The 26,705-nt window shown below is 36.3% G+C and overlaps 2 protein-coding genes across 2 annotated transcripts in view; one reads left to right on the top strand and one right to left on the bottom strand.

Annotated features, from left to right (window-relative positions):
• LOC124789262 (intraflagellar transport protein 172 homolog) overlaps positions 1 to 14,480 on the bottom strand; it is a 282,278-nt gene extending 267,798 nt beyond the window's left edge. The window contains exon 1 of the mRNA XM_047256559.1: positions 14,385 to 14,480. The gene's annotated coding sequence lies outside the window, so the exon portion shown is untranslated. The remainder of the gene's footprint in view (positions 1 to 14,384) is intronic.
• A 244-nt stretch (positions 14,481 to 14,724) lies between these two features.
• LOC124787733 (protein virilizer) overlaps positions 14,725 to 26,705 on the top strand; it is a 107,001-nt gene continuing 95,020 nt past the window's right edge. Inside the window, exons 1-2 of the mRNA XM_047254582.1 lie at positions 14,725 to 14,849; positions 15,189 to 15,301. Of these exons, the coding sequence (XP_047110538.1) occupies positions 14,793 to 14,849; positions 15,189 to 15,301 (170 nt within the window). The 5' untranslated portion in view covers positions 14,725 to 14,792. The remainder of the gene's footprint in view (positions 14,850 to 15,188; positions 15,302 to 26,705) is intronic.

Raw genomic sequence — 26,705 nt, 5'->3', positions numbered from 1 at the left:
CCGGAATCCCTGAACCATTACACCAACAACCTGACAACTGCTTTCGCATCCCGCAACTACCCTCCCGACCTGGTACAGAAGCAAATAACCGGAGCCACTTCCTCATCCTCTCAAACCCAGAACCTTCCACAGAAGAACCACAAAAGTGCCCCACTTGTGTAGGATACTTTCCAGGACCGGATCAGACTCTGAATGTGGCTCTCCAGCAGGGATACATACGACTTCCTCAAATCCTGCCCTGAAATGAGATCCATCCTTCATGAAATCCTCCCCACTCCACCAAGAGTGTCTTTCTGCCATCCACCTAACCTTCGTAACCTCTTAGTTCATCCCTATGAAATCCCCAAACCACCTTTCCTACCCTCTGGCTCCTACCCTTGTAACCGCCCCCGGTGTAAAACCTGTCCCATGCACCCTCCCACCACCACCTACTCCAGTCCTGTAACCCGGAAGGTGTACACGATCAAAGGCAGAGCCACTTGTGAAAGCACCCACGTGATCTACCAACTGACCTGCCTACACTGTGACGCATTCTATGTGGGAATGACCAGCAAACTGTCCATTCGCATGAATGGACACAGGCAGACAGTGTTTGTTGGTAATGAGGATCACCCTGTGGCTAAACATGCCTTGGTGCACGGCCAGCACATCTTGGCACAGTGTTACACCGTCCGGGTTATCTGGATACTTCCCACTAACACCAACCTATCCGAACTCCGGAGATGGGAACTTGCTCTTCAATATATCCTCTCTTCCCGTTATCCACCAGGTCTCAATCTCCGCTAATTTCAAGTTGCCGCCACTCATACCTCACCTGTCATTCAACAACATATTTGCCCCTGCACTTCTGCCTCGACTGACATCTCTGCCCAAACTCTTTGTCTTTAAATATGTCTGCTTGTGTCTGTATATGTGTGGATGGATATGTGTGTGTGTGCGAGTGTATACCCGTCCTTCTTTCGCCCTAAGGTAAGTCTTTCCACTCCCGGGATTGGAATGACTCCTTACCCTTTCCCTTAAAACCCACATCCTTTTGTCTTTCCCTCTCCTTCCCTCTTTACTGACGAAGCAACCGTTGGTTGCGAAAGCTAGAATTTTGTGTGTATAGTTGTGTTTGTTTGTGTGTCTATCGACCTGCCAGCACTTTCGTTTGGTAAGTCACATCATCTTTGTTATATATATATGCCAAGTGACTAAACAGGTAGATCCTTTTACAATTTTGAAATGTGACAATACCATTAAATATCTTGTGATAGGTTTCTGATTTTAGAATGTTATTAGTGTTAAATATTATTATTATTACTATTATTATTGTGTACTGTGCAGAAAATGATTTAATTTGTCAGGAACTCTTTTGGATAAAGTCATGGGCGTTGTGGCAAACTGAGTGAAGACTCATATTATTCATGTACACTGTAAATATTAGAATAGTATCTTGAAATTTTATATGTGCAAACCAAACACATTTGTATGTTAAACAAAGAATTCTTATGTCAGTACATCGAGGACTATGGTCCATACCTCATTTTGTAGGCATTTGTTGGATGCTGCATCAGTGCAGTCAACTTGTCTAGCTGGTGTACATAATTTCTTTTAATCTGTTGATTGCCAAGTGAATGTTACTTTGAGGTATTTTTAGTATATAGGTGTATATTACCTTACTAGTTTATTTTTTCATTGCATTTACCTCTGTTTATTAATGTACCATATGTGTGAACACTTTTTAATCCATTCTGACATAACCCCTGAATACTTATTTTTTCAATATAAATAGGCAAAATATATGCCATGTGATGTGAGGGAAGTATTAAACAGCATACTTAGTACATAAACAATGTTTCAGGATTTGACATGAAAGACAGACAGGAAGTTACCTATCCATTGGAGTGTGTGATGAGAAATCTAGGGAGGAAACTGAAAGATGTGGGTGGATCCACTTCCACACTCCTGTATGGTCGCACCCTTGTTGGTCCAGTCAACTTTCAAGAGACTGTAGGTGCTGGGTAATGTGCTCAATCACGTGTCAACTACATCAGTCTTGTGACTGAAATTTGTAAATTGTTAGCCAATAAATTATCCTATATGCAAAATTCTTGCATTTATAAAAATTTCAAGGAAAAGTTTGTTTAGAAGGGAAGTCACTGCTATGGACAGTGTTATTCCACATAAATAATGTTTTTTTCAAGTAGGGGGATTAACTTCCAAATACATTATGTAACTTTAAATTTTGTTTGATTTGGGTGTAATGTTGTGGAAGGTTGATGTTCTACAATAGGTTTCACACTTATCTGGACTACAGTTTCCTGTAATTTTGGAATTAAACTTTGACAATCCTGTATTCTATTTTTTTGCATAATTTTGTACACCATTTGGCAAACTTTAATTACGCAATCCTGTACTGTTTACTACATTTTCAAAATTAATAATGTAATGAAAATTAGTAGGAATTCATTTGTTAAGAAAAATTGTAAACCCTTTGGAATATTATTTCTGCAGAGTGTGAGAGTCATAAGCTTGCCTCTGATGTGATCGGATGTATTTTTGTATAATAGGTGCAAACAATGTAATTTCGGCTTTGTTAATGTGAGAAATCAAAATACTGTGTGATATACTAAAATGTGAGAAAATCAATGGAAAATATATTTACTTAAAAAATTCTGCTAGAACATTCCTCCTATTTACTTAGTTCAAACCAACTGTGAGGACCTGATGTTAGATTTTCAGCTTCAGGAATCAGACCCCTAAACTAGAAGAACTGGAGCCATCTCAACATGACAAGCTAAGTAAACCAGAAAGTTTATTGTAATCTTTGCTCCTCTCAAATTTTCAAAAAAGACTTTGCTTATTAATTACTTGGACTGGGCATTCTTTAATGTGGACAATAGATGGAAGAAGGAAGGAGGGGGGAGATTACAACCCCAACCCTCATAATCAGCCAGAGATGGAAAGGTCTCTGATGAGCTCTCAGTGACCCACTCCTTCCACTGCACCACCTCAGTCACGATACAGCTGTGGTAGACACCCTGCACAACATCTGGCTCTGAACCACTTGTACAACATCACAGCATTGCACAGCACCATCAGAAAATGCCCACTCATGTCTCGCTCAAGCATCTGCCAGGGCATGATCAGTCACAAGGATTTCACCATACTAACAGCAAGGGTTCTGTAGGGATATCAACCTTTACCTGAGACTTGAACATCTCTGGCTGGTGCAGAGTGGACACTCTTTGGACAGAGTAAAAGGAAAAGCAGTGCATTTTAGACTAATGTCTGAGTTGATGTGAAGTTGCTCTCATGAATAAAGTTATGTTACATAAATTGCACTGTGTGTGATCGGAAGTAGTTCCTACCATATTGTGACCGACTCTTCCTACATATTTATTTCCTTTCACATTAAACCTAACAGTACTTAATTGTTTAAAAGAGCAGCTAAAACATTCTTCACAAGTAATGCATACTACACAATTAAAGTTTACGTAGTTTACACAGGGTATTGGTTAATGGTGAAAGAGGATAACTACAACACCCTGTCACATTACAGTGCATGCCCACAATGCAATGATATTACAAAAAAATCATGTGTCAAGATCTGTAGCATATGTTAATAATATCCTGTCATTCTCCTAAGTTCACCATCCTACTTGTCTAGGGGGATGCTGACTCAGTTTTTTCAGGTGGACAGAGAGGAGAACATGAAAATGTGCCTGGTGCATATTCATGGGTCTGGAGTCAGTTTTCTGAACAGACTGGAGTTGATGCATGGGGCAAAGCAGCATGTTCATGGTCCAAGACTTACCACTGGGTGTCCTTAGCAAGTACAACAATGAAGTGCAAAACTATGTTTATACTATGGTGAAACAAAAGAATTCAATACATTTGGAATGTAATAAAGAGGGAAAGAGGTACTGCACCATCTGACAATGTAAAAGCTGCTGTTCTAAAAATTAACGATTTGGAAATAACTGATAGTAAACAGATAGCAGACACATTTAACAACCACTTTCTAACTGTCACTTCTCAAATAGGTTGCAGTGGTGATCTAAGGAAGTTGCAGATATTCTGAAACTCAACCTTCCACAATGTTTTAATGATATAAATGTAACACCCATAACTGTTAATGAAATAAAAAAAGTAATTCACTTATTGAAAAGTAAAGGATCTTCAGGTATAGATAACATCTCTAGTAAACTGTTGAAAGGCTGCAGTAATGATGTAAGTGTAGTACTTGCTCACATTTGCAACACGTCTCTCTATGAGGGATTTGTTCCAGAGAGAATGAAATATGCCATTGTGAGACCCCTTTTCAAGTCTGTCTCTCTCTTAACAACATTTTCAAAGATTCTTGAAAAGGCAGTGTATAACAGGATTGTGGCACATCTTGATAAACCTAATATTATTAACCACAGACAGTTTGGTTTTCAAAAAGGGGTTTCCACAGAGCGTGCCATATATTCACTCACAAATGATGTCTTGGAGTCTATTAATAGTAAGAAGTCACCAGTTGGTGTCTTCTGTGATCTTTCCGAGGCCTTTGATTGTGTAAACCACAAGATACTCTTGGAGAAGGCCTATCATTACGGAATCGAAGGGCCTATAGGTAACTGGCTAAAATCATATCTTGAAGACAGGAAACAAAAGGTGGTTCTAAATGGTTGCAACAAAGGATCTTCTAATCTAGTGGATTCTGAATGGGGCAAAATTCAGCATGGAGTTCCCCAGGGATCTGTCCTTGGACCCTTGCTGTTTTTAATATATGTTAATGATTTACCCCTGTCCATTAGTAAAAATTATGAATTCATAATGTTTGCTGATGATACAAGCATTATAGTAGATGGTAAGTCTACTGCTGATCTGGAGACTGATGTTAATAATATACTCAGAGAAGTTACAGCTTGGTTTTCAATTGAATTTATTAGCGTCCTTGTAGTACATCATTTAAATGACATAGGACTTATCAATAAACATTACAATTTAAAATACATATACATGAAAATTTATAATTGCATTCACTTGTCACTTAGACATTACAATTTTAATAGAACTTTTAGAACATTAACATAAAAATATACAAGTAGGATAACAACGTACAAAAAAAAAAAAAAAAAAGGTTAGTGATTCTCACATCAAAGATTATTTACATTCTTACATTAACACTGTTTCACACTTTCATAGAAACAGCAAGTATTTAAATGTGAGCAATTACACATATTTATTATGTCAGGGAAATATTAACTGCGCTTTTATTGTCAACGATTCATAAACTCTTCAATACTGTAAAAACTATTGCTCAATAACATGTTTTATAATTCCCTTTTAAATATGTACAGTTTTGGTATTATTTTTAGTTCTTTGGGGAGAGCACTGTAGAGGATTTTGGGTTGGTATAGTACACTTTTGTGATACATAGCTGTTTTATGAATTTCTCTGTGGAAATCATTCCTATTTCTTGATCGTGGTTGTGAAATTCTCCGGTTAATGTAGAAAATTCCTCGTGTTCTTTTAAGAAACATATGCTTTCATATATGTATAAAGATGGTAGTGTCATGATTTTTAATTCTTTGAAAGCTTGCCTACAAGAGTCTCTATATCCTATATCTTTTATTATTCTGACGGCCTTCTTTTGTAGTCTAAATGAGTGTTTTGTTAGACTGATGTTCCCCCAAAACTGTACGCCATATCTTAATAAACTGTGCATGAATGAGAAATAAACACATAACACTGTTTTAATATTACATGAGCTTTTAAGCATTCTAAGTATATAACATGTTTGACTTAATTTTTTGTTCAATGATATTAGATGCTTTTCCCATCTTAAGTGTTCATCAAACCATACTCCCAAGAATTTAGTGTATGATGCTTGTTCAATCTTACACTTACCCAGTTCTACTGTAAGGTTAGTTTTTATTTTATTTGTAATATATCTGAAGTTGATCCACGTTGTTTTTTTTTGGCATTCACAATGAGTCTGTTTTCATTAAACCATCTGTCTGCTTCGTCTGTTGCTAATGTGACTTTTTCACGTAAGTCAGCTTCACTATTTGCTTTAACAAACAAACTTGTATCATCAGCAAACAGTACTGCCTCTGCTTCAGATAGTTGACTTGGTAGGTCATTGATAAATATTAAAAACAGTAATGGCCCTAATACAGATCCCTGGGGTACTCCATACAAAACTCTCTTGAATCTTGATGAATATGTCCTATCTGCCTGGCTTATCTCCACCTTCTGATACCTGTCTGACAGATATGATTCAAACCATTTGTGGGCAACTCCACGTATCCCATAGGCATATAACTTCCTAAGCAGTAACTTATGGTCGATGACATCAAAGGCCTTTGATAAGTCTAAAAACAATCCACAATTTAATTCCTTTCTGTTTATGGAATTTAGAACAAGTTGCAAAAAATTGAAGATAGCTGTTTCAGTTGATTTAGTTTTACGGAAACCATTTTGCGCATTAACCAATATTCTATTCTTAATAAGAAATTTGTATAGTCTCTGATACATTATCCTTTCTATTATTTTTGAGAAACCTGACAACATTGATAAAGGCCTAAAGTTACTAACATCATATTTATCACCATTCTTGTAAAGTGGCTTTATAGTTGACATTTTAAGTTTTGATGGAAACACCCCTGTCTTAAAAGATTCATTTATAATTTCAGTGAGATGCGAGGCTATGTTTCTTGCACTTTGCTTAATGACTTTGTCAGGAATCCCATCACACCCACATGACATTTTATTTTTTAGCTTATTTATAGCATTTAGTACCTCTGAATCAGTTACTGGATAAAGGAACATTGTCATGTCATTCATGGGGATTTTTACCTTGCTATTGGAATTGCATTTAGTTTTAATTAAATTTATGGCTATATTTGTGAAATGTTCATTAAATATGTTGGCAATCTGAAGTGAGTCCTTAACAGTTTTACCCCCCACATTTAATGACAAAGCTGTTATCCTATCTTTTGTGTCTACCTATATTTTTATTTATTACCTCCCAAGTTGACTTCATTTTGTTGTTACCTTTCTCAATATAGGTATCATTATCAAGCTTGTTAGCTGCAATTATTACTTTCTTGTACAGGCTTCTATAACATTTCACATGTGCTTTCAGTGCTACATTCTTCCTGGCTGATTTATGTCACTTTCTGAGAGTGTCTGATGACTTTCTAATCCCCTGTGTAACCCATGTTTTGGTTTTATGTTTAGTTTTGACTCTTTTTATAGGAAAGGCAACATCGAAGCAGTGTTTGTAGCTTTCAAGGAATGAGTCAAACTTTCTGTTGACATCATCACTTGATTCACTACCCCAGTTGTTATTTTCCAGAATGTAATTAAAAATTCTTATGCTGTCATCATTTATAAATCTCCTTTCTCTGTAATTGTTATTGATAACAGGGTCCTTGTAAGATGTGACATTTAAACTCAATTTGATACCCTTGTGATCCGAGAAACCAGTGTCAATTACTTCAGTGTTATATTCACACTTGTCCTTGTTTATAAATACTTGATCTATTATAGTTTCAGACATATTTCCGCATCTGGTAACTTCATTTACAGTTGCCATCATATTATGACACAAAAACAGATTGCACAGTTGCTGTTGTTTACTACAATCATTCTTAAAGTTAACATTAAAATTACCAAGAACAATTACATTATGTTTAAGTTCATTCAGCAGTCCCTCAAGGTTTTCCATAAAAATGGCAAAGTTGCCCAGTGGTGATTGGTACAAACACACAATAGTAATTTTTAATTTGGTTAGCTCACATATACTGTATTCAAAATCTTTTTCTATGCATTTTAGTTTACATTTAATTTCTTTTGATTCTACCCCTGTCCTAACATAAATACATGTCCCACCCCCTTTATGGTTGATTCTACAAAATTTGCTAATCATTTCAAAATTTGGAATAATTATGCTAGACGCTTGCATTTCTTTTACCCAGTGCTCACTTATGCATAGTATGTTAATGTCTTTTAGATAGTCAGTTAATAGAACTTCTATTTCAGCTAATTTACTTTCTAGTCCTTGCACATTTTGGTACACAACTGTTAAAGTTTCATGTAGTGGATTTGCTGCACTATTTACCTTTGTACTTTCTTGTTGCTGACACTGTAAAGATTCTCTCTCTTTCAGTTAATATTAAAAAAACTAATTTTATACAGTTCCACACAAAAAATAAACCTCTAGAAAATATAGTAATTGCTCATGACTACGAGGAACTAGAAAAGGTGCACTCCACTACATTCCTGGGGGTTCACATTGACAGTAGGCTCAAGAGGGAACAGCACGTGTCCCTTACTCTAAAAAGGCTTTCATCAGCAACTTTTGCTCTAAGAATCATTACTCATTTTGGGGACATCAAGATTTTAAAATCAGCTTACTTTGGATACTTTCACTCATTAATGAGTTACAGAATAATCATGTGGGATAATTCACCAGCCTAAAAAAAATCTTAAATGCTCAGTAGAGGGCAGTCAGAATCATGTGTGGGGTTCCTCCACGAACCTCATGTTGAAAACTTTTTGCACAGTTAGGTATACCGACCACAACATGTCAGTACATATACTCTCTGATGAATGTAGTTAATAAAGACTATGCTCAGTATGAAACAAACTGTTCACACCATAACTACAATACTAGAGGTAAAGATGATCTACATGTTGAGCTAACAAATTTATCACTTGTACAGAAAGGAATAAAGTATGCTGCTGTAAAGACTTTTAATGCATTGCCTAATTATATTAAATGTACAAGAGAAAATGAAACACTGTTCAAAGGCACGTTAAAAAAATACCTGCTTGACCATCCACTGTACTTCTTAGATGAATTCTTTTCCAAAAGTAATGCACTCCCTTAATAATAGATGTATTTAGTCTCTTAATTATTAGATGGACGATACAATATTATGTTAATGTTATAGTGTTAATGTTAAAGTTATAATGTTATAGTGTGAATTGCTATACTAGTTAAATGACAACTTGTAAATGAGAAAAAGTGATACTTATTAATATCTATATCATTGTATTATATTACTATTCTGTAGCATTAATTGTATTTGTACAATTTTATTGACATGTTCCACATCCAGGCGAATCACTCGCATGTACGGATTCATGGAATACGCATACCAAATAATAATAATAATAATAAAAATAATGAAAAATAAAATAAATTAATAAAAAAAATTGGAAGATAAGTACAAAGGCTGGGTAATATAACAGGGTCAGAAAACAGAAGACTCACACTTGGACCTCACAAATCAGAGAAAGATAACCAAAAAACCGATAAGGTGGGTTAAATGGCAGTATCAAAATGATTTTAATGACAGAAACAAATAGTGAGAAAATAAACCTACAAGATACATAAAATAGTTAGTGGTCAACTCCAAAATTATCATCATCCAACACTAATGCTAAAAGATGAAACAATACAATGGCCCATAGCAAAAGAGGAAATACAGAAATTTTATCAGAAAGATTTAACGAATTGCTAAACTGTGAAGATCTCCAATTACTTCTTCAAATAAAACAGAAACCCAAACAAATACACCATCAGAAAAATATAAATCCATCAACAATCCATGAAGCCTACAAGGACTGGGAGAGTTCAAGAACTACAAAGCATGTGGAGAAGATCAAATATATGTGGAATTATGGAAACATGGAGCATTACCAGCATAAATATAATAATACAATTCATGATGAAAACCTGGAACAAAGAAGAACTATCAGAATAATGGATATCCACTACCCAAAAGAGGAGAAAAACAAATACATATAACTACAAAGGGATATCTCTCTTGGATTGCATATATAACCCCTTGTCAAGAATTCTGTACAATTGCTGCAAACATTAACTTGAACAGGAAACAGGGGACTACCAAAGAGGAATAGGCCTGGGGAGGTTGGTTGGAATAGATAATCACTTTAAAATTAGTAATGGATGTCTAAAAAAGATTTAGACTTCAAAAAGCTTATGGCTGGAGCCACAGATTTTCAGTGATGGATGCATTAAGGGATTTTGGACGTTTTTTACTAGAAAAACAGAGCTAAAACAGGACGATGGTCTATCATTACTACTCTTTGACAGTGCTCTGGAATACTTGGGAGAATGGTACAAGGAAAATCTTAAGAAAATGTATATTGGAACCAAGAGAGATAAAATAAATTCAAATTGCTTAGCATACACAAATGACTTAGGATTTCTAGTTAATAACACACAAGAAGCCAGAAATCAGTTATCAAGCCTACAAAATATAGTACAAAAAATATGACTCCAGTTATCATTCGAAAAGACTCAGACAATGATAACAGGCCCACTAGTAATTAAACCAAATAAAAGTAAGCAAAGAACCATAAAAATTGTGAAACAGTTTAAATACCTCGAAGAAATTATAACACGCCACTTAAATGAAAAACCTACTTGACAAGAAAGAACTAATTCAGTGATAAAGCCTCAAAAACTAACATGGTTTACATACAATAAAAAAGTCTATCAATCAAAACCTTAAATCAAACAATGGAAAATTCAGGGTGGAATTAACAATATTATGAAAAGGAAAGTTGCCTCTCACCATATAGCAGATATGCTGAGTCGCAGATAGGCATAACAAAAAGATTATTTGTGACAGTCTTATGGTGAGTGGTAACTTTCCTTTTCATAATATTAAAACAAAATTAAAACACTATAAGATAGTGGTTCTGCCAGAGGTAATGTACAGAAGCAAGACTCTCTTTACACTCACTCTGAGAAACAGAATTGACAAAACACTAACAGTAGATAGAAGAATAGTTAGAACATGTATAGATAAATAATACCAAAAAAGAAGGACAGTGGAGGATGGTGCCAAATGAAGTGATTTTTTTAATTTACTGATCCATTTTCATCTACAGCTGCACAATGTGCACGAGATATTTGGATTTTTATGTTACTATCAACAGTTTACACAGTGAACTGGAGCCTATTACAGATACTGTATGTAAGAAGAGGTTTTCTTTTTTTGGCCACATCACGAGGGCAGAAGAAACTAGATTAACAAGATGACTTATAAAGAAACTCTGGGATTTGAAACACAAGTGGGATTGTTCTTTTATTTTTTATTTTTATTTTATTTTTTTATTTTATTTACTTATTTTCGAGTTCCATGGATACTTGACACGAATGTATTGCTAGGATGTAGAACGCGTCAGGTTATTACAGTAATAAGCAGATACATGAAAAAGGACATCCACATGTCAAATAATTACACGGATAACAACACAGATAATAGTACAGTAATGACATAGACGATTGCATAAATAATAGTGCACTAATGACATAGATAATTACATAAACAAATTTAAAGTAATTCATCTAAAAAATATTCTGCCAACAAGTTATATGGTAATCTACATAATCAGTTCTATTAGAAATGCATGAGATTAAACACAAATTCAAGAAGTATTACACATTATCAAAGAATTCCTGTAAAGAATAGAAAGAATTATCCAAAAGATAAAGTTTTAGCTCTGTTTTAAATTTAGTAAGATCCCCAATGACTGATTTGATATGGACAGGAAGTTTATTGAACACTTTTATACTTTAATAATGAACTCCTTTCTGTACCATGCTGAGATTTTTTAAATGTTTGTGGAGATCATGTTTTCTTCTTGTATTGTGATCATGGTACGCACTATTTATTTTATAAACTGCATAATTGTTGTTCACAAAGCACATTAGTGACAAGATGTATTGACAAGGCATGGTGAGGATCCCCAGCTGTTTGGATAAATTTCTGCAAGAAGATCTAGGATGCACTCTACTCATAATCCTAATCTTCTGTGCAACAAAGACTTTATTTGCTTGTGGTTGATTTCTCCGGAATATGATGCTATATGTCATAAGTGAATGGAAATAACCAACATAAGCGGTTTTGATTGTTTCCATGTCACAAACAGATGCAATTGAGCGATTGGCAAATGCTGCTGAATTCAGTCTTTTACATAGGTCAGTGATGTGGACAGACCAGTTTAGTTTGTTATCAATATGTAAACCCAGAAATTGGGAAGATACAACTTTCACTATTCCTTTCTCACCACATTTTATTTCAAAATTTTCCAATTTTTTGTTTACTGTTTGAAACTGAATGAAATGAGTCTTATTAACATTTAGGGACAGACCATTTGCAGTGAACCAATCTAGAACTTCTTAGAATATAGTGGCCACAGTGTTCTCTAGACTGCAGTTGGGTACCTTGTCAATCATAATGGTTGTGTCATCTGCAAATAGAGTGAAGTGTGCTTCTTGTGTCACACACCATGGGAGGTCATTTTCAAGGATTAAGAAAAGTAAGGGACCTAGCACCGAGCCCCTGCAGCACTCCACATTTTAATGTACCCCAATCAGAGCTAGCAGGCACCTTTGCACAATTGTTTAATACTACCTTCTGATTTCTGTCATCTAGATACATCTCAAGCCACTTCCCTACTTTATCTTTTAAGCCATAATGCTCAGACTTTCTTAGTAGAATCTTGTGATCTACACAGTCAAATGCTTTTGACAGATCATGAAAGATTCACCTTAATAAATATACCATTTTCTTGTTTATTTGGTTGACAAATGAGAAAATGGCTTGTTCAGTTGAAAAACCCTTTTGGAATCCAAACAGATTTTTATTAAGGATGTTATATTTATTAAGGTGAGCCATGATTCTATTGTACATAAGTTTCTCAAGGATTTTTGAAAGACTTGTTAACAATGAAATTGGGAGGTAGTTAGAAACCTCTGCTTTATCACCCTTTTTGAAGAGTGGTTTAACAAATGCAAATTTTTGTCTGTTAGGGACAGAACCTTGATTTAGAGATTTATGAAATATGTGATATAGAACTTTAAGAATATATTTGTGGCAATGTTTCAGTACTTTGATAGATATATTGTCCATATCAGTGGAATTTTTGTTTTTCATTTGGCATATCACCTTCTCAATCTCATCTGCTGTGATGTAGGGTACATACATCAGGCTAATTTTTCTCTGCACTGCTTTTTGGGGAAGGTTCATGGCTTCATCCATAGACTCTTTACATCCAATTTGATCCGCTGCTGTCAGAAAATGATTGTTGAAGATATTGGCAACCAATTCCGCTTCATCTACCATGCTTCCAATGTGACACACTTGGATACTGTTTGTATCCTCTGAAACTTTTCCTGTGTCCCTTTTTACCACCTTCCAATTGTTTTTATTTTATTATTTGAGCTGTCAATTTCAGATTTGATAAACATACTCTTGGATTCTTTAATAACATTCTTTAGGATGTTACAGTACAATCTGTAGTGTTCCCTATCCTGAGATTTATCAGAATTTATGAGTGAAACATAAAGCATTCTCTTTTTTTATTCCCTTAGTGAGCCGCTGCCTCCTACAATCATTCCGGTTTGTGCTTTTTGAAATTTTCTTAGGAAATACAGCCAGTCAATGAACTTAGAGTGGATATGGAAGAATTAGAAAGCAACCTACAATATTTTAGAACAAAAGCTAACTCGTGTTTTTTTTCATTTATTATAATGTTGTTCCACCAAGAAATGACGGAAGATTCTGTTAACATGATATAGCAAGAGGCTGAGTCACAGATAGGCACAACAAAAAGACTCTCTCTCTCTCTCTGTCTCACACACACACACACACACACACACACACACACAGTGTAATCAAAAACATTGCACAATAGGGACCAACCAAATGAAGTAGTGCAGTTGTTTAAGACACTGGCCTTAAATTCTAGGGGATGGACTTAGCTCGATCTGGATATCGTGAGTTAGGTCTTCTAGATTATTTCTGGCAAATGAGAGGACAATTTCTTCGTTGGCACTGCCAACCATTTGTTCTATACCCATGAAAACACTTATGTATGTTGTGTGCGTATTTTTAAAGTTGTTTCTTTTAATTGTATTATGATGACATATCTTGTATCATTGTGATATCTCTGGATGAATAAATTTAACGGGTCTTGTTTAATCATAAAATATAAAAATGTTACAAGTGTACAATATTATGCTTCTGATCTAGATTATTTTTGCATTTCTTTAGGTCAAAATACAGTTTTTCCCTTAAAATCCGATCGTGAAAACCAGAAACTTCAAAGCGCTGTTATTAAACAAGCAGTGCTTCTCATTTCACATGTGCATCGAAAACATTAGCTACTCTCCCGGGGGAAAAGTCTTCATTACGGGCATTTTTATTGTGACTGTGGAAGTTATTACGATATTAAATGTTAAAAACTACAGTTGGTGGTTGGTGCAGTTGTTAACCGTGCGAGTGCCTTACTGAATATCACAACGTGCTGTTTCGTGTCGCTGGTGCAAAATAATAAGATTGTTTTGGTACTATATTTCTTACTGTGGATCGCTATTTGTAAGAGTCAACGGCGATTTCACTTAATTCCTAAATCGGTCTCTCCAATTGAGCGACCTGGCATACTTCGCTTCATATTTCGCATATCTTTGAAAATTACAGAAATTTGCTTCGATCATGTTTGAAGTCAACGATGTTGTATTTCGCAATCAATCCAGTATCGATATTTTTCATTTTTATTCGCACGCTGCACCATAGTTAATAAAGTACCCGTTGTTTTATCTTAATGTCATCGAATATTATTGGATCCAATACGAATAATAATAGGATTGCTATTATTTCCCCATTCAATTCCGTCAGTTGTGCAATGAGAGTCCTCCTTGAATATGTAGTTCAGTGCTGTGTATTGTATGTTGGCGGCCCTACATACTAAGCTTCAAACGGGATACTGTCATGGCAGATAACAGCGAATTATTATTTTTTGACACATTTTCTCATGAAAGTTCTGAGGCAAGTCCACATCTTAATTCGAGGCAATAGAAAAAAACTATCTAAATACATGTGATCGTCCTGTTGTACTTATTTGCGCAAAAGATTGGCAGGAAAATCCAAGTTCATAACCCGGTTGTACTGTGTTACTTGTTTCTGTAGAAGACTGAAATCAACTATTTTTGTTATTTATTTACTAGCGGCATGTTTTAACACGTTACTCCTCCCGAATGCTTATAGAGATAAAATAAATAACCTTGTAATTTAATATATATTTTGGGTGGGAAAGGGGTGGGGTGGGGGAGGCCTATGGTGACCTGATGATAATGTTAATGTGCTATTTACGTTTTTGTGATCCAGGAAATCAATTTAGATCTGGTGCAGTTCCCAAAGCCTGTGTTCATCAGTGAAGTAAGGATTATACCACTCGGAGCACGTGTACAAGCAGATTTCCCAGGTGGTGTAAGATTGGGGTAAGTTCAATTTTTTTCCATGTGCATTTGCTATTTTTAATACCGGAATTTTTGTCGTTTGATTGGCATGTTTCATTTGCAGTCGTTGAAGATACACATTTATTTTTTGCCCAATATTATTTACAGTAGCTGTCCAGTAGCAAGTAACTGAGTCAATCAGTGTTCAGATCGGGATATATTTGATTAGTGATCTGTTTGTGTGGCTGCAAATTCATAAGTTCTATGGAATCTAGGTGTTTCTGATATGGACGCTATACACCGTCTGATTCTACTGCTCATTGATGTACCGAACTGCAGGACCAATAGAAGATAACTCCATTTGGAAGTAAACATCTGTTAGCCAATGTATCTTGGTGGTGCCGTGTTGATGATGAAAATCGCCAATGGAAAAAGTTAAGCACCTGTGCGGAACCTTTCCTCACAGGTGATCCAGTAATCATCTGTTAGTGAAGTGCAAATAGTGAAGTGTTTGAAGTGCAGTTCGTGAAGAAAGTGTCAGCCACCTTAAAGTGTAAGTGTAGCCGCGGAAATTTTTCTGTGTTGCAGACGTCAGATATTCAGCAGGCGAATCATAGTGAAAAACTGGATTATGTGTAAAGATAGAGAGCTTAATTTTAGACTTTGAAAACCGATTTCGATTCCGAATACGTCAGATTGGAGTTCTCAAATGCCCGACGCCATAAACAGGGATGAATCCCCGCAGTCATAAACTGGGGTGATTTCGAAGTACCCGGGTCATCCTATTTCTTGGGATCAAATGGTGGTGGTGTATGCTGCGTAAAATGCATCTTTCATTGTCAGCAAGGAGCTATTAGAAAATCTGTGGCAGTTTTGTGGGGTCATATTTGGCAGTACATTATTACATACCACTGTCAGAGTATATTCGTTTAATAAGTGCTTGTGATGCTTGGATATTTTGGTAAGAAAGAAAAGTATATCTGTGAAACTCTTGTGGTTCATAGTATTTGTCTATTTTTGATAAGACTTATCATAGTAAAAAGCTGTTGGCATTTTAACATATTGCCCAGATTATGACCAAAGTGCATGTACATTCACATTTTCTAGCTCTTTCACTGATTTGTAACAAAAGTTGCCCGTGTCCGTAGTTATAAATATTGTTTTGTAAGTAACTGCTATTGGTGTCCTAAATGATGCAAATAATACAGTAATCACTGCAGATTATAAAACACATATATCACAATATGAGGTGAACACTCTTGGTTATGTGCAGTGTCAACTTATAATAAAGTGACAGTGTTGTTTTTTATTAAATAGTAATCATGTATTAGCTTGTATCCCTCATGGAGTCTCTGACTTTGTTACATAATGACTGTTTACACACTAGAGAAGTTGTGAAAACAATAAATATGCACTTGTGTTGGTCTCTATATGTGCTTACGTATACCTACATACAAATGCAAAGCGGCAAATGTGTTTTCTGAATATATGGCATACGTCTTTTTGTGTACATCAGTGTGTGTCAAATGATCCATAATTTTCCCAGAACTAAATATGCAATTTTTTACGTTAATGTAATACAGGGTTGTATTTTGCTTCCCAGCTGACCAGCATTTTTGCAGTTATTTTTTTTTAAATACAGGCACCATGCAAAGGTGATACTTTAGAAATATTTACACACACGAGATGTTCATTGTTTATTTACTTGCTACATGGTCACCATAGCTCATATGCATTTATTTGATACATGGTGATGCTCATATCTTTTAGTCAGTAGTGAATATTTATTGTATCTCTTTAAAATAACACAAATTTAAAGGTTTCCTTATTCCAAAACACTACCACCACAACAGTTTAATGTAGTATCTTTTGTTTACAGTTGTATAACATTATAATTTAGCTTCATAAGGTGATTAAAATAATTTATGACCTTCGACATTTTGTCACAGAGCTAATAAGGGATAGCACTGCACATGGTCCACAAAGATGCCAGTGATACTAATATTCTAGTGTTTGAGCCTATAAATGGTGTGACAGCTGGTTATTAACTAAACTACTGATAGTTTGGGAGGGAAATTTGCTATAGTAGTCAGCAAGAGTAAATCCTTGACATTTGCAATGTGTTTGGCACATCTGCTTCTTGCGTCTACTTCAGTCGATCACATTACGCGATTTTTTTATGCATTTCTGTGGCAATGTCTCAGTGTTGCTGCAGCTCTATAGACAACTATTGTTTCTGCTTGCAGCTGTTTGTATGTCACAGTTTAATGCTGGAAACAGTGCTGCCAGCAGTCAGGAATCTTTTGTCACCGACTGTACTACAACCATTGACATTACTGTAAAGAGGACTGCATCACCCTCCTAAGATTAAGCATCGATACTTGCAAGCAATTTAATCACACTGCAGTGTTTGGTAGTATAATGCACAGTATTAAATTATGTCTGGGTGTAGCACTATTTATGGCATTGCAGTTACCTCTTTCCGTTGAAGTGTTGAGTGCTGTAGAGTCAGTAACTGTGATACAGAGGCATAAATGAACTCTGTGAGGTTTAGCAAGCACATTAGTTGAGCTGTTTGCGTTAGTTGTAGTGTTGTTCTTTAATTTAATATGTGTGTAATAGCAGCCATGCACCAAGAAATTGTAATTGAACTATTGTAGTTTGTAACACTTGTACGTACAGATTAGATAAATTTGCCACCATCCAAGATAAGTGTCTTGAGAAATATTGCAACATCTGAGAAGACTTAATAGATGTTAGTACGTGATGCTAAAGTTGGAGCTGGTCATAAACCTAATTAGAAGTAATTTAGCTTGTACAATCAGTCAAATACTGTATAAAATTTGACAGCTGTTGTTAAAAAACTGTCTGTGATGCTACAAGGAATAGGCAGATTGCTATTTACTGTAAATATGACACGTTAAGTTGCAGACAGGCACAACTAAAAGACACACATTACTTTTTGCCGGCCGTTGTGGCCGAACAGTTCTAGGCACTTCAATCTGGAACCGTGCGACCGCTACAGTCGCAGTTTTGAATCCTGCCTCGGGCATAGATATGTGTGATGTCCTTAGGTTAGGTAGGTTAAAGTAGTTTTAAGTTCTAGGGGACTGATGACCTCAGATGTTAAGTCCCATAGTGCTCAGAGCCAGTTGAACCATTTGAACACATTACCTTTTGTCTGCAGCTTCGTCAGAAAAGGAAAGAAACACACACACACACATTCACATGAGCAAGCACACCTCGTGCACATATATCCACTATCTCAGAAGCTCGGACTGGTCTGAGCTGCTAGAAATGGTGGTCATGTGTGCATGAGGTGTCCTTTTGTGTGCGTGCATGTGCGTGTTTCCTTTTTGGATGAATGCTGCAGCTGAAAGGTAATGTTTAAGTGTCTTTTCGTTGTGACTATCAACTTAACGTTCATCTCTATAGCAAGTAGCTGTCTCTCTCTTCCGCACATTGTTGATATTACAACCTGGTGTTTTCATTGTTTGAATTGTCTGTGACAGTGAGTACATTGACAAGACTTTTCAAAACAATCTTGCTGCAGGAAATGCAAGAGCCTGGCTGTTGTTCATTTGTGTGTTCTGGATTGCGAAACACCGTAGCTATGTAAGTTCCTATAAAACATGATTTGTGAATCGTTCCAGAATCTAATTTTTCCCTATGGGAGACTGACCAGTCATATCAACTCAAACATTTGAAATGCTTGAAGACATGTAGGCCTACTGATGTAGCCTATTTCTTTTTAAAAAATCTGAGGTCATCAACACACATCCATAGGAGAAATTGTAACAGTGACAACATGCATCATATTAAGGAGTCATTTTAAAATTCTGCCAGTTTGTCTTTGTGGAGTAATCAAGGACTAGATAAAACATTCATATATACCATTTTAAATAATCACTACAATTAACTGAAATATATTGTGCAAAAATTATATTCACTGTCCATATCTTAAACTAAGGCACCTACTTGTATAGTGTACACTAGACAATCTCAAGTTTCTGAGTAAAGATATTAGTTGTAGTTGAGTAATTTGAGTGATGCAGTCAACATAGTTGTTAAAATAATGTTGACAGTACGGTAGTGATTGTACATAGAAAGGCATACTGTAATGATTTTGTTTCAGCAGCTATGAAAGCTGCCAGTGACCTATTCTATCCACATTATTTTGATGTCTTAGTACTGTGTGTTTTTGTGAGCCTTGACCATGTCACACTAGGGGGGAAGTAAACTTGTAACGATGGAGTGGACAATGTGGCACTAGATCCTGTTGAAGTTTGTGGTCATGAGAGTCATGGATAGAGTTATACAAATAAGGAGAATGCTTAACGATGTATGGTACACAAATGAAATTGTCAACAAGTCACAAGTTACCTTGTAGGAAAAAGAATTGCTTACTAATAGCTTCTGGACACACACAAAACTATACTGTGATGTAGCTACTGTATTATCCAAACATAGTTTTGCTGATGAATAGTTTAAGCCTTACAGCTGTTACATAAATGTGGAACAGTTGATACAGTAGTTTTTTTTTTTTTTAATTTCTATGCAGAGAATAGTGCAAACATTTGAAAACTGTCGGTAATGAAAGCTTATCCAATCAGCTTACTTGGTGAAGGAAAGAGTTCCATAAATGCACAGGATACCACAGGAATTTTAGATTAATTGCTATTATGAAATATGAATTTTAAATCTCAAGGAATGGAGAGTTTGTATCAACTGATGATTTCATTTCGAATACTGTTTCTACACAGAGCTCGTAATACGTGAACATTGATATTCTGGTCCATTAAATACCAAGCATATTCATAGATTAAACAACAATTTTGCAAGAAGTTTGCATACACTAGAAGCTGGCATAGAGACCTAGTTTACTTCACAGGTAAGAGTCAAGAACAGATACAGTGTTGTCATGTTTTTTGCAGAGTAATGTTCACAGCACATGCCATGAGGTGGGCGTAATGGGAACTGGGAGGGTGCATCAATAGCTGGTTGCAAATATCTAATGAGAGAACATATTTTACCTATGTGATGACAATGAAAGTGCAACATATTCATAAAGACAATGTTCGTAGTTCATAAAGTTCACAAGATTTCATTATAACAATAAAAATAATTGTGGGGCACAGGACATTCAGCTTAAATCAGTACTTGACCTTTTCGGTAACTGTACCTGAAATTTTTCTGATGGTTTCGGTAACTGTAACTGAACTTTTTGTTGAACAATCACTTCCATTAGTTTTGACAATTTACAGCCAAACTTCCTAACCTAACCAAGACCTTTTCTCCAAATAAGGCAGTGACTAGAACCCTCATTCCATTAAAAGTAGAAAATTATATGGAAGATGTATAGAAAACTTACTTGGACAGTCATTCATAGTCCAGTGTAACCAAAAAAATCTGTAAAGATTTTTAAATGGTTTCAATTTAGGCATAAATAATAGATTGTCTTTATTACTGCCTAGCATTAGTTATTGAGGGTCGACAGAAGCGTCCGATCCCACGCGTCGGCTTTGACCCGTGACGTAAGGGTGTCGTCGTGTGTGATGTCATTACAGTGCGGAGTTTGGTTTGTGAGTGTGGCGTGTTTGTAGATGTCGTCATGTTGTGGTTTGTTGTGCTCTCTGGTGGTATGTTCAGGGTTTTCGTTTGTGTGGTGTAATGGGTTCAGTTTGCTTTTGCTCATTATCCAGAATTGTTAGAGTGTCGGCTGTGTTTGTAGTGGAATTTGTTTCATTGAGTTACGATTTTGTGTGAAGGTTGATTTAGTGTTGTTCGCTGTACATCGTGTGGTAATTTTAGTAAAATTAATCGGTTGTTGTTTTTGTTCAGGAATGTATATTACGGATAAAATTAACAGTGCGCAGGTCAAGGGAAGTGTTCGATCCCAATGTGTGGCTGTGTATGTTGATATTGGTATCTGGAGATGTTTTTGAGCTGTATAGGCCAAGGGAAGTGTTTGATCCTAATTTATGGGATCAGGAGCTGCTGTTGAGCTATATAGGTCAAGGGAAGTGTCCGATTCCAGATGATATTGTGTTTAGTGTATTTGGGGAGTTTTGTGATGTCGGTTTTTTTCGTCGTTTTGTGTGTTTTTGTATGGGGGTGGGTGTCTAAATTTGTTTATATTTAGTGTGCCCCCACCCAAAAAACCCCATTTCCTGCACTTGTCCCGCTAGTGTCATTAGGCTTTTTGTGGAAAGTGTGTGTGTTTGTTTTTCGATGTCTTTTCGTCCTCATAATGTGTACGTACCAACTTTATATGCGCCATATTGGAATCGTGGTTTTTCTGCCATATTTGTGACGTCATGGGTCAAAGCAGACGGGCCGGATCGGACGCTTCCGTATTTCAGTTATTGAAAACTATAAAACGAATGGCTATGCTAAACACATGCATTGTCAACCTATGTACCAGGCAGAAAAGTGTCTGCGTGGCACTCTCTCTCTTAGAGATTTACGTCTACTTCTTCCGGAATGTAGCTGTAAGTCCTTACTTTCAGGAATGCCAAGAAAAGTTTTTGCAATTAGTTTTGTCCAGAATCAAATTTTCACTCTGCAGCGGAGTGTGTGCCAGTATGAAACTTCCTGGCCGATTAAAACTGTGTGCCGGACCGAGATTCGAACTCGGGACCTTTACCTTTTGCGGGCAAGTACTCTTCAATCTGAGTTACCAAAGCATGACTCATGCCCCATCCTCACAGCTTTTACTTCAGCCAGTACCTTGTATCCTACCTTCCAAACTTCACAGCAGCTCTCCTGCGAACCTTGCAGAACTAGCACTCCTGGAAGAAAGGATGTTGCAGACACATGGCTAGACAATGTCTTTTGCTCGATTGTTTTTAAAGCTCATGGTGCTTGTGTTTTTGTTGTTGATTATCATTTTATTCTTTCTAAACCAGTTCTCTAGTCTGCATAATCAATTTCTGCTTCATGTATAGCTTCTGCTAGATCCATTCCCTTAATTAAAATGTCTGTCATTTGCCAATAATATTGATTTTTTTTAAATTTTCTCTGGTAGGTCATTAATATATATCAAGAACAACAGTGAGCCTAGGACACTTCCCTGTGACGTGCAGGTCTGGATCATCCCCATGTCTGAGTAGTATTTATTTCTCTCTCCATCTGTTACTTCCACCTTTTGGCATCTGTAAATTAAAGGAGGATTTTATAAGATTAAATGAATTGCCTTTTACTCCATAGAGTTTTATTTTTTCAAGGAGAATGTTTTGATTAAGTAGGTCAAAAGCTTTTGATAGATCACAGAGTACTCCAGTTATTGAGTCCTCCCTGTCAAGTGTTAACATTACATACACCACAAGATATTATGGTAGTGATGTTGTAGATTCATTTTGTTTTGAACCCACTTTGGCTTCTGGGTATGATATTATGTGATGTGAAGAAGCTTACTAATCTGTTACACAGAATGAGTTCAAAGATTTTCGATATTACTGGTATAGTACTAACAGGTCTATAGTTTTCAGGTTCTGTAGTGCACATATTTTTTACAATTTTTACACTATCTGTGGTTTCTTCATTAATCATTTTGGTCAAGGATTTAACAATGAAATTGGATGAAAGTTTAATAATCTTATTTAAGATATTGTAGATGTCCTGGATCTTGTGTTTTTTTTAACTTGTTCATGATTCTTGTTACTTCTTCTTCACTTGTTTGATATAGGTGTATAGAATTTCATAGTGGATTCTTTTTTTCTCCATTAAAGCATTCATAGCTCTTGTTGGAGTTGACATATCCTTTGTGAGATTTTTGCACAGATTTATGCAGCAGTCACTAAATGCTTTGGCTATAGTTTCTGGGTTTCTCTGTAGTGAATTTTCCCATCTGATTTCTTTGAGGCTATTATTTTTTCATGTTGTCTTTTCTGTTTTTGAACATTATGATCATCCACAATGTTTTTGACTTATTATCTGAATTTATAATGTCCTGTTCAACATCAGTTTTCTCTGCTTATTTTATTACTTTGGTGTAGATTCTCCAGTTTTACTTCTCCAGTGATTTTTACATTGACATGTATGTTGTTCATGTGATCAGTGAATTGCTGCGCTGCTTGTTCTCCACCAGGCCCAATCAAAAAGATATAAAAACAGTATGGGTAAAGAGAAGCATTGTTTAAGATGTAAAATCCAGGATGGAATGTAACAATATTATGAAAAGGAGGGTTGCTACTCATGGTATAGCGGAGATGCTGAGTCTCAGGTAGGCACAATAAAAATACTGTGACAAATATAGCTTTCGGCCAGTAAGGTATTCATCAAAATTAGACATCTAGTTTTGACAAAGCCTTACTGGCTGGAAGCTATATTTGTGACAGTCTTTGTATTGTGGTAATCTGTGACTCAGCATCTCCGCTATATGGGGAGCAGCAGCTTTCGTTTTCATTGTTTGAGGTGTATTATTCAAAATCCTCCATGAAAAATTTGACCACAGCTGATAACGAAGGTGAAACCACTGTTGTTTCATAATATTTGCCACTACACAAAAAGTTAAATCGTGGTCTACCTTGTTGACCATTTCTGGAGAGAAGGGGTTGGCAAGGAAACTAGGCATTGTTCAACAGACACATTTGGAAATAGAGATACCACATTGAGATCAACAATAACTTCATCTGCACTTATCCGTATTTCTTTAATGATATCAACAAATACGAGATGGAATCCAAAATTTTCGGGACTGGTGCTACCATCTGGATAGTAGTAGTAGTAGTAGTAGATCTCTGAACCACTAGGTGGTGAGAGCTGCATATCTGTTGAGTCAGTGTGCGGAGTGGCATTCAGCTGGAAGGACGTGTTGCGTGTCCACAGTGATTTCCGTAATAGTGTTTGGTGTGTGGTGATTTTATGATGGATCCGCACACAGAACAGTGCGTGTATATCAAATTCTGTGTGTCCCTCACAGATATAGAAACAAGACTGCCTTCCTATAGAGCTAATTTTCAGTATTATTATAGTGAGAAATTTCTGGTAGAATGCCAATACTTAGAGTGTAAGAGACCACACACACACACACACACACACACACACACACACACACACACACACACACACACACCCCTCCCTCGGCTGAGAAGGAATTTATTCTAAAAGTTAGCAGATTTTGTGTATACTTGTTGATAAATTTCAGTGTTAAAATTTTGGCAACCTTCATGCCACATTCAGCCATTTCTGGCCCAACAAAATGCAGGCAATTTTTTCATAAAACTTCATTTTTCTGTTGATTAAATACAGTGGTAATACAGGAAATTTGTAATGAGATTAATCCTTTGGTCCATGTCGGTGACCTTTGCCTATTTTGTTTGGTATTTATTACCGAAGTATTCTGTTTTGATGCTCAAACCGTGAGCATGTTCCACTGCCTCGGTATTAGCTGCAGCCGATCTCACATGTGCCACTATGCCTCATATCATTTCATTACACTGCCTTATCATCTGCTGCAACAATAGACGCCTGTGGTCAGCTGTGTGTTAGAATGGCCACTTGTTGCCCCTCCACTCCAGTCTTGCTTGCATCTGTTACTCCTTCAGATTTCGTCATTCGTGTCCAAATTTAATATCATTTGTAATAAAATGCTGAAAATGTACAGAATATTTGGTGCATTAAGGACAAGAATATTCTGCTACAGTAGTCATTGAAGGCTTCATGCTTTGGAATTTTGACAATGAAACCCATTTTGTTTAGCATTTATCTGTGTATTGCATTTGCTTTATTTTATATCTAATGTGCAGTATTCGTTGTTCCTTTAAAAATTTGTTTACTGAGACTGCATACCTGGGAGAGTTCCTCCAATCGTGAACTGTTCTTTTAGGTACATATCTTTTTAGTTCTCTGCCAACAACTCTTCTGAACTTAAACTACAGTTCATGTGCATGCTCCTTCCCGGAGCTAAATGTTTAGAGTTCCTCCTTGAGATGCAGCTACTGCCTCTTCATCTAATTTATAGAACATGTAACTCTTTCTACTTGTTTTGGTTGGCCTTTGTATTTTGATAATTGTTGTTACTATAACTCATCATGAACACTGACCCCAACGTCAGTGCGGAAATGTTCAAAGAGGTCAGGTCTATTTCAGTACATTTCCATGCGGCGTGAGCTTTTGAACCACCTGGCCTTAGAAGTTTTCAAAGAAGGCATTTAGCATTGTTTCACAAGGTGTCTCATCTTCCCCATCACTTAGAAAACTGTAATTATCCCATTTGAGAATTGGGTGATTAAACGAGTCTTCAATAATGACACTATGGTTGGGGAGTCTGTTAACCTGTGTGCCGTCATTGGCAGTTGAGGACACTATCGAGTAGGCCATTTACATATATCTAAATATTGTCCGAAATGGTGTTTTCCAACTGGTTGCTTATCAGATCCAGTCTTCTGATCAGCATACCTATTCAATTAATTATGTGGAACTATGGTTTGATAGTAATTTATCAGTAGGCCAAATGTTGAAACTCCTTTGTAAGTCTCCAGTAAGCTTTGATGGATAAACATGCTGTTTTCTGACTTCTGCTATTCACCATAATCATCGCACCCGCATGCACAACATGGATGTAAGCTGATATTGCACATACATCTACATCTATACTTTGCAAACGACTGGGAAGTGCATGGCAGGGGCTATTCTTGTACTAGTTATTAGGATTTTTTCCCATTCCATTTACATGTGAAGTGCAGGAAGAACTATTGTTTAAATGCCTCTGTGCAGTGTGTGTAGATCAGATGAAGTTAGTGTCAAATTATGGTTACCCTTCTGAGAAGTCAAAAGCACTGTATTCTGTCAATAAACTCACATGTTCATATTCACCCTTAGCCCTTGAAACAGTTCAATAACACTAGAACCATCTCACTCAAACTTAATGATAAATATAAATTAAGCGGAAATGGAAATTCCTAGATGGAACAATACATAAAATGAGGGAAATGCAACCACTCATGTATAGCAGACTGATGTGTGGCACATGAAGCAGAAAACAGTGTCCACTAATTTTTGAGTTCTGGCTCTTCTAGCAAACAGTATGCACAACCATACAGACCTTTGTGTGTGTGTGTGTGTGTGTGTGTGTGTGTGTGTGTGTGTGTGTGTGTGTGTGTGTGTGTGTGTAGGGGAGGGGGGGGGGGGGGAGCAGACCTTATTTGTAAAATTCCCCAGAAGCTAATGGTCATTCTGCTCAAGTTTTATTATGCACAGGTTGGTAAAGAGAGAAAATTCAAAACATTTTTGGACAGTGTCGTACACGCTGTAAGAACATATTGAATTTGGGGGGGGGGGGGATTTACAAAGCATTCAGTCTTTAATCCTTAAATCAAATGTCTTTGAATACGTGACTAGAAAATTTGCACATCCACCAAACACAAGCATTGGTGAGTTGTAAATAGACTATGTTGTCATTGCAAAAAGAGCACAGTGAGAACACCAACAAATCAAAATTCTG

This window comes from Schistocerca piceifrons, chromosome 3 (genome assembly GCF_021461385.2).
Source record: "Schistocerca piceifrons isolate TAMUIC-IGC-003096 chromosome 3, iqSchPice1.1, whole genome shotgun sequence".
In the NCBI taxonomy this organism is placed as follows: Eukaryota; Metazoa; Arthropoda; class Insecta; order Orthoptera; family Acrididae; genus Schistocerca; species Schistocerca piceifrons.
The sequence above is the reverse complement of the archived record's forward strand: the minus strand, read 5'-3'. Positions and strand labels throughout refer to the sequence as shown.